The sequence below is a fragment of the Oncorhynchus kisutch genome, linkage group LG12 (genome assembly GCF_002021735.2).
Source record: "Oncorhynchus kisutch isolate 150728-3 linkage group LG12, Okis_V2, whole genome shotgun sequence".
Classification (NCBI taxonomy): domain Eukaryota; kingdom Metazoa; phylum Chordata; class Actinopteri; order Salmoniformes; family Salmonidae; genus Oncorhynchus; species Oncorhynchus kisutch.
In genome coordinates this window covers 22,392,035-22,400,988 of record NC_034185.2, presented here as the reverse complement: position 1 = coordinate 22,400,988, position 8,954 = coordinate 22,392,035, and the positions used below count along the sequence as shown (strand labels likewise).

The 8,954-nt window shown below is 39.9% G+C and overlaps 1 protein-coding gene across 2 annotated transcripts; it reads left to right on the top strand.

Moving 5' to 3' along the window:
- The first annotated feature begins 1,339 nt into the window (after positions 1-1,339).
- On the top strand, positions 1,340-8,912 carry LOC109900714 (heat shock factor protein 2-like). Of its 2 annotated transcripts, XM_020496482.2 has the most exons (12): positions 1,377-1,540; positions 1,977-2,085; positions 2,174-2,301; positions 5,625-5,738; positions 6,242-6,366; positions 6,472-6,547; positions 6,699-6,757; positions 6,848-6,929; positions 7,149-7,261; positions 7,350-7,604; positions 7,754-7,865; positions 8,163-8,912. In XM_020496482.2, exons 1-12 carry the CDS (start codon positions 1,448-1,450, stop codon positions 8,520-8,522), a joined length of 1,626 nt encoding a protein of 541 aa, XP_020352071.1. In that variant the 5' UTR covers positions 1,377-1,447; the 3' UTR covers positions 8,523-8,912. The 2 variants fall into 2 exon arrangements, with proteins under 2 accessions (XP_020352072.1, XP_020352071.1); XM_020496483.2 differs by lacking the exon at positions 5,625-5,738 and having other exon boundaries at positions 1,340-1,540.
- Positions 8,913-8,954: the final 42 nt, after the last annotated feature.

Sequence of the window (8,954 nt, the reverse complement as noted above, 5' to 3'; positions counted from 1 at the left end):
GTTGTCAATTTGTATACAGTAAAATAGTATTGTATCTGGCCAAAAGTTTACTAATGGTTGGTAACAGGCTGGTTTGTCGGCTATTTGAGCCAGTAACGGGACTATTTTTGGGTAGTGGAATTACTTTTGCTTCTCTCAAGGCCTGAGGGTTCACACTTTTTAGTAGGCTTAGACTGAATATATGGCAAATAGAGGTGGCAATATTGGCCATTATTATCCTCAGTAATTTTCCATCAAATTTTCCATCTTACACACTCACTTTACAAAATTCAAAATTATAATTATTGTCTTTCATAATTTTATCAGTTATACTTGGATGTGTAATGTCAGTGTTTGTTGCTGGCATGTCCTGACTAAGTTTGCTGATATTGCCAATGAAAAAATCATTAAAGTAATATCAGTGGGCTTTGTGATAAATGAGCTGATTCAATGAATGATGGAGCTGAGTTAGCCTTTTGCCCAACATTTCATTCAAGCTACTCCAAAGGTTTTTACTATCATTCTTTATATAATGTATCTTTGTTTCATAGTATAGTTTCTTCTTTTTATCAACCTTAGTCATGTGATTTCTTAATTTGCAGTACACTTTCCAATCGGTTGGGCAGACTTATTTGCCACTCCGTTTGCCTCATAGCTCTCAACCATACAATTTTTCAATTCCTCGTCAATCTACGGGGATTTAACAGTTTTTAGAGTCATTTTCTTAATGGATGCATACTTATTAGTAACTGGAATAAGCAATTTCATAAATGTGTCAAGTGCAGCATCTGGATGCTCCTCATTACACACCACAGACCAACAAACATTCTTAACATTAACAACATAGGAATCACGACAAAACTTATTGTATGACCTCTTATAGGTAGACTCAGCAAATTGACAATGCAGGTAGTACCACCTTAGATATTGAGAAGATACAAGACTTCTCTCTCACAAAGTCACACACAAGCGCATGTGCTTGGGTTCACATCATGCAGGCACCAAAAAGCCAGAGAAGTTGAGCCTCGCGCTTCAACGCTCTTAGTTGTTACAGAAAGTGACCCACTGTGCTGTTAAGTTTCTGCATCTATATCATATTGCTGAGTGTACCTTTAAATCATGTCAGAAAAACTACAACATTTCACCAATACTTAATTACCTTTTTTTGGAAGGAAAACGATTTAACTCATATTGCAATTTATTAAAGGTCATATTTAATAGAAATGTGGTCAGTTACTTTAATGCATGTCACAGAAAAACAAAACATTTCAGCAATAATTTGCAAACGTATAATGATCTATGCATTATTCTCCATGTTACACATGTGTAATGTAAGTCAACATTCAACCAATCAGCTGCTGCTCTTCAAACAGGAAGTCGTATGCATGCTTAGGACGCTTGTTTTCTTCTTCTCAGCGACTTGCTTCTTTCACCACCAAAAGGCATCTTTCCATTTTCAGTTTGCAAAATGAAACAAAATTCAAATGTACCAGCCTTTCTCACCAAGCTTTGGACTCTTGTGGAAGATTCTGACACAAATGAATTTATTTGTTGGAGTCAGGTAAATTACATTGCCCCACTGAGCGTGCCAGCCTGGCAGAGCTAGGTAGCGCTAGCACTTGACTCTGCATGGTGTGAAACGAGTTAGCCAGTTATAGTAGCTATGTCTGCCTTGTCCTAGATGCATGTGTCGATTAGTAGGATTCAAGAAGCATCGTTTTGTTTTGTTACTGATATTCTTTTGTTATTATTGTCCCTGCTGACTAAAGCTAGCACGTTATTTTGAATGATCTGTTTGTAAATTGGCTAGCTTCTGACAATAGCATATCAATAAAATTGGCTAGCTAACAAAAGAGCATATAAATAAGCATTCCTTGATAAAATTAAGCAAGAATACCCATGCACTATTTAGGTCCTGAAATGTAACACACATAAATGTAATTCATTGGAAGTAGTTGTAGACATTCTAGTCTCCTAATATATACATATTTATTTAGGAAGGTAACAGTTTCCTTGTCATGGATGAACAGCGATTTTCCAAAGATATCCTTCCCAAGTTCTTCAAGCACAACAACATGGCCAGCTTTGTCAGACAGCTGAATATGTGTAAGTAAGCGCTTCTATAAACATAGCGGCTCTGCTGTTTTAGTGGAATGCCTCTTGTGCAGCTGTCTAATGGGTGGTCAATTTGCAGATGGATTTCGCAAAGTGATGCACATCGACACAGGCATAGTAAAGCAAGAGAGGGATGGACCAGTTGAATTTCAGCATCATTACTTTAAACATGGTCAGGATGACTTGCTGGAAAACATCAAAAGAAAGGTAAGACTAGGGCTGTGGCGGTTTGTCAGCCGCTGATTGTCAAGCAAATAACTGTCGGTCTCACGGTAATTGACCATTAATTAACATAAACACATTTAACATCTCCACACATAGTCTTACAAGCCATTTTTAAAAGTCTAATAAATCCATGTAATATAGCCTACACCTTCACAATAAATCAATTATTTATTTATTTTTTATTTTATGTCCAAAGAAAATGTAGTCTATTTCAGAAGGAAAGAATAGCATAATATGAGTTTTCCTTATGTTAGATCCAGATGTGGCTATGCCAAATGGCTGTGGGCTACACAAGTTCATTTAGCAGACAAGATTTACTTATAATTCTTTTGCATTATTTTATAGTATGAAGAATACAATTGAACAAAGCTGAATAAAATATAAATATTTTCTACAAATGATTTGAGGCAGTGCGCACATGCGGCTATTCTGTGTTGAGCGGTTAACAAAGGAATAGGTATTCCTACACTACCAGTCAAAGGTTTTAGAACACCTACTCATTCAAGGGTTTTTCTTTATTTGTACTATTTTCTACATTGTAGAATAATAATGACATCAAAACTATGAAATAACATATGTAGTAACCAAAAAGGTGTTAAACAAATCTAAATATATTTTATATTTGAGATTCATCAAGTAGCATCCCTTTGCCTTGATGACAGCTTTGCACACTTTGGGCATTCTCTCAACCAGCTTCACCTGGAATGCTTTTCTAAAAGTCTTGAAGGCATTCCCACATATGCTGAACATGCATTTTCCTTCGCTCTGCGGTCCGACTCATCCCAAACCATCTCAATTTGGTTGAGGTCGGGGGATTGTGGAGGCCAGGTCATCTGATGCAGCATTCCATCACTCTCCTTTTTGGTCAAATAGCCCTTACACAGCCTGGAGGTGTGTTGGGTTATTGTACTGTTGAAAAACAAATAATAGGCCCACTAAGCCCAAACCAGATGCAATGTTATATCGCTGCAGAATGCTGTGGTAGCCATACCGGTTAAGTGTGCTTGAATTCTATATAAATCACAGTGTCACCAGCCAAGCACCCCCACACCATAACACCTCTTCCTCCATGCCTTAAGGTGGGAAATACACATGCAGAGATCATCCATTCACCCCCACCGTGTCTCACGAAGACGTGGCAGTTGAAACCAAACATCTCCAATTTAGACTCCAGACCAAAGGACAAATTTCCACAGGTCTAATGTCCATTGATTGTGTTTCTTGGCCCAAGCAAGTTTCTTCTTCTTATTGGTGTCCTTTAGTAGTGGTTTCTTTGCAGAAATTCGACCATGAAGGCCTGATTCACACATTCTCCTCTGAACAGTTGTTGATGTGTCTGTTACTTGAACTCTGTGAAGCATTTATTTGGGTTGTAATTTCTGAGGCTGGTAACGCTAATGAACTTATTCTCTGCAGCAGAGGTAACTCTGGGTCTTCCGTTCCTGTGGCGGTCCTCATGAGAGCCAGTTTCATCATAGCGCTTGATGGTTTTTGCGACTGCACTTGAAGAAACTTTCAAAGTTCTCGAAATGTTCCATATTGACTGACCTTCATGCCTTAAAGTAATGATGGACTGTCATTTATCTTTGCTTGTTTGAGCTGGTCTTGCCATAATATGGACTTGGTCTTTTACAAAATAGGGCTATCTTCACAACACAACTGATTGGTTCAAACAAAATCAAATCAAATGTATACACATGGTTAGCAGATGTTAATGCGAGTGTAGCGAAATGCTTTTGCTTCTAGTTCTGACAATGCAGTAATAACCAACAAGTAATCTAACTAACAATTCCAAAACTACTACCTTATACACACAAGTGTAATGGGATAAAGAATATGTACAAAAGGATATATGAATGAGTGATGTACAGAGCGGCATAGGCAAGATACAGTAGATGGTATCGAGTACAGTATATACATATGAGATGAGTATGTAAACAAAGTGGCATAGTTAAAGTGGCTAGTGATACATGTATTACATAAAGATGCAGTAGATGATATAGAGTACAGTATATACGTATACATTTGAGATGAATAATGTAGGGTATGTAAACATTATATTAGGTAGCATTGTTTAAAGTGGCTAGTGATATATTTTACATAATTTCCCATCAATTCCCATTATTAAAGTGGCTGGAGTTGAGTCAGAGTGTTGGCAGCAGCCACTCAATGTTAGTGGTGGCTGTTTAACAGTCTGATGGCCTTGAGATAGAAGCTGTTTTTCAGTCTCTCGGTCCCAGCTTTGATGCACCTGTACTGACCTCGCCTTCTGGATGATAGCGGGGTGAACAGGCAGTGGCTGGTGGTTGTTGTCCTTGATGATCTTTATGGCCTTCCTGTGACATCGGGTGGTGTAGGTGTCCTGGAGGGCAGGTAGTTTGCCCCTGGTGATGCGTTGTGCAGACCTCACTACCCTCTGGAGAGCCTTACGGTTGTGGGCGGAGCAGTTGCTGTACCAGGCGGTGATACAGCCCGCCAGGATGCTCTCGATTGTGCATCTGTAGAAGTTTGTGAGTGCTTTTGGTGACAAGCCGAATTTCTTCAGCCTCCTGAGGTTGAAGAGGCGCTGCTGCGCCTTCTTCACGATGCTGTCTGTGTGGGTGGACCAATTCAGTTTGTCTGTGATGTGTACGCCGAAGAACTTAAAACTTACTACCCTCTCCACTACTGTTCCATCGATGTGGATAGAGGGGTGTTCCCTCTGCTGTTTCCTGAAGTCCACAATCATCTCCTTAGTTTTGTTGACGTTGAGTGTGAGGTTATTTTCCTGACACCACACTCCGAGGGCCCTCACCTCCTCCCTGTAGGCCATCTCGTCGTTGTTGGTAATCAAGCCTACCACTGTTGTGTCGTCCACAAACTTGATGATTGAGTTGGAGGCGTGCGTGGCCACGCAGTCGTGGGTGAACAGGGAGTACAGGAGAGGGCTCAGAACGCACCCTTGTGGGGCCCCAGTGTTGAGGATCACATTAAGAAGTAAAGAAATTACACAAATTAACTATTAAGGCACACCTGTTAGTTGAATTGCACTCCAGGTGAATACCTCATGAAGCTGGTTGAGAGAATGCAAAGAGGGTGCAAACCTGTCAAGGCAAAGGGTGGCTACTTTGAAGAATCTCAAATATATAAAATATATTTTGCTTTGTTTAACACTTTTTTGGGGTTCAACATGATTCCATAGATTTGATGTCTTCACTATTATTCTTCAATGTAGAAAATAGTAAAAAATAAGATTAACCCTTGAATGAGTAGGTGTGTTCAAACTTTTGACTGGTACTGTATGTGTGACATTTGTTTTGATATAGAATGGACCATTATCATGCACCTGTATCGAAACAGGGGAAGTGGGGAAAAATACGCAATCTGTGCACTTAAATAGCGAATGGAGGACTTTTCCCTGTGGTTTTCATGCCAGCCAGGTAGGCTCTACTCCTGTTGTAAATATAAGCAATGTGCTTAGTAATAGGGAAGTTGAGAAAAAATATAGTAGGGCAAGCCAATAGAAGGCTGATGGGATCCTCCTCTTTTTATTAGCGGCCATCACTCTGTTTTCTCCCTCATAGTCTAAACAAATGAGCTGATGGGTTCTCATGAAGTGTTTGATTAGATTTTTGAAAACATTTGCATTGATGTTATAGTGATTAGAGGGACAATAGCATGCTGAGTACCAGGCAGTTAGCAAGTTTGGTAGGCTACTAATGACTAGCAGCAGCATCAGAGCTTAGAGAAGCCTAATTGCCGTGACTAAAAAGGTCATGTGGAATTTGACTGCCTTCTCGACTTGTGACCGCCGGTGTGTTGGTAATACGGTCACCGCAACAGCCCTAGGTAAGACCTCATGGAAACAAACATATAATGGTAAACAAATAAATCACCTATATCGGTAAGTACGTCAAACTGAATAAGGGCATATTTTTTTCAGGTTTCCAATGCAAGACCAAATGATACGAAGATCAGACAGGAAGACCTGTCCAATATTTTGGCCAGCGTTCAGAATGTTCACGGAAAACAAGAAAGCATTGATTCCAGACTCAACACACTGAAAAGGTAAGCAAACTACCATGCCCTGGCTATCAAATGGAGGTTAGAAAGTAGTATTGATGTGTTGGTTTGGAGAGAGTTCTATGCTCATGCTTTAATTTATGTTTACAGAGATAATGAAGGTCTATGGAGGGAAATATCAGACCTGAGACAGAAGCACTCCCAACAGCAGCAAATCATTAAGAAGGTGCAGCAAAACATTCTGCACCAAGAATGAGTTTCCATATTCAGTAGGAATTGAATTGGAAACAATTTGCTCACAATAAAATGCTTAACAATTGTCCTTTAGGGTATAATAGTTGTCTAACTTTGATAATAATTATCTTTATTCATTGCAGTTAATACAATTCATCGTCACATTGGTACAGAAGAACCGGATGAGTTTAAAACGCAAGAGGTAAGGCTTCGTAGTATAGCAATTCTTCCTTTGAATGACATCATCGATTACTAAACATTATTAATTCATTTCTGAATCTCCATTTTACAGGCCTATTCTACTGAACAGCAATGGAAAGAAGCCTAAATACATCCATGAAATCTACGATGATCCTCCTCTGGACCACAACAAAGTATGTGTAGAGGTCTGAATGGGTTTACCTCCCTATGTAAGGTGTACATGGTGGTGTCCATCCAATCAGTCAGGACGCTAATGATGCTAGCAAACAGATCCTTTCATTTTTTTATAATATTAAGGCAGGAGATTTTTTATAATATGAGTTTGTTACTTCAAAAGTCTGTTTTCTCAATGTAAGCTATTCTAAAGATGTACATTTTGAACTCTCTCCCAGCCCTCTGTCAGTGGTTTGAAGAGTGCTGATCTTACTGACGATGTCGTCATCTGTGATGTAACTGACGATGACACAGAGATCACAGAGGGCCCCTCAAGAGCATTGGATCAATCGTAATTCAACATAAAAAAAAATGTTTCATATATATTTCCATCTGCCATCATCCATCCTCATGCCTTTTCTCCTGTCCTTCATTCTTAGGGATGTAGAAATAGTTGAGGTCTTCAACAGCAATACTGTGTCACAGACAGACAGCGCTGACAGTATAGGACAGACGAACTCTTTAGTAATCGAACCAGAAGAGACCACCATAAGCACATATGATAGCCTTCCCACAAGCAGCACCTTGCAGCTCAACAAACAGTCAGGGCTAAGCCTGGAGGATCCAATGAAAATGATGGACTCAATCCTCAATGAGAGTGGAGCTATTTCTCAGAATATCAATCTCCTCGGCAAGTAAGTGGACCTGACTAGCTTTACGTTTGTGGCCTGTAGTTCATGAAGAACTTGAGAAGGCTTTCTCACATTATGCTCCATATTTGTAAGGATATAGGCCACATTATTGTCTCGTCTTACAGTTAATTGGCATCCAAATGTTTTAACAGGGTTGAGCTGATGGACTACTTGGACAGCATTGACTGCAGTTTGGAAGACTTTCAGGCTATGTTGTACGGGAAGCAGTTCAGCATTGATCCAGATATTTTAGAGGCCACAGAGGTTTGTTAATTACATTTCCATAGAAAATCTACAGTTTTGCACTTGTATAGAATTAGCTGGTTAACCCACTCAATTCAATATCCGGGATGTATTTGTTACAGAAACTGTTTAAGAACCAAACACAGCAAACGGAATGAAACATGGAGGGACCTACCTGAATTTGTCCAATAGAAACTTGTTTGCATTTCCCATTTGGAGTAAACAGTTTCTGTTGCGAAACCTTTTGCCATGATGATTATACCCCAAGTTTGTCTGAATTTTGTGTGTTTCTGAATACTCATTCATTTCACTCTTTAGGGGAGTGGTGGTCCCAAAGAAAATGCAGGGCTGCTATCCAAAGGAGACAAGTCTAGTTTCTCAGCAGACAACCAGCTGGTCCAGTACACATCCTGCCCTCTGCTGGCCTTCCTGGATGGCTGCACCCCTTTGGCCACAGAGGCAGACAGCAGCACAGCCACAGAGCTGGGAGACAGCCTGCTGCAGCACAACACTGAGGTCCCCACAGACCTGCTGGAGCGAGACGAGGAGCCTCCACGAAGCTCTCTGATCCGCCTGGAGCCCCTGACTGAGGCAGAGGCCAGTGAATCAACGCTCTTCTATCTGTGTGAACTCAACCCAGAAGGTGACACCACTGACTCGACGCAGCTGGAGATTTAACAAGGTTAACCAAGGAGCAGAAAAAGGATTGGACCTTTTCTAGATACTTGATAAAATGATCTATTTCCTGTTCAGAAGTAAGACATTCCGTCATTTAGTGGAATAATCTACTAACAGCTGTACGTAAACCCCGATTAAGATGAGGCTGCAATTGTTGGTTTAGGTTTCAGCATTTCTTGTGAAAAGGGGAATGTTTCACTATGTATTCTTGATATGTTAAGGATCACATTCATCTTTAATGAACAAAAAAAAGAAGTGCTTGTTTCCTTAGTAAAACCCCAATGTTGGTCATTTCAAGTACTGTAGTCTGATATGTACCATGTTTCATGTTAAGATTCATAGATTGTTAAGCTTCGCAATGACATTAAAAGAACAGCAAAAGCATCATTACATTCTGAATGCTTTGTTCTGTAGGTGAAGGTATATTCAGGA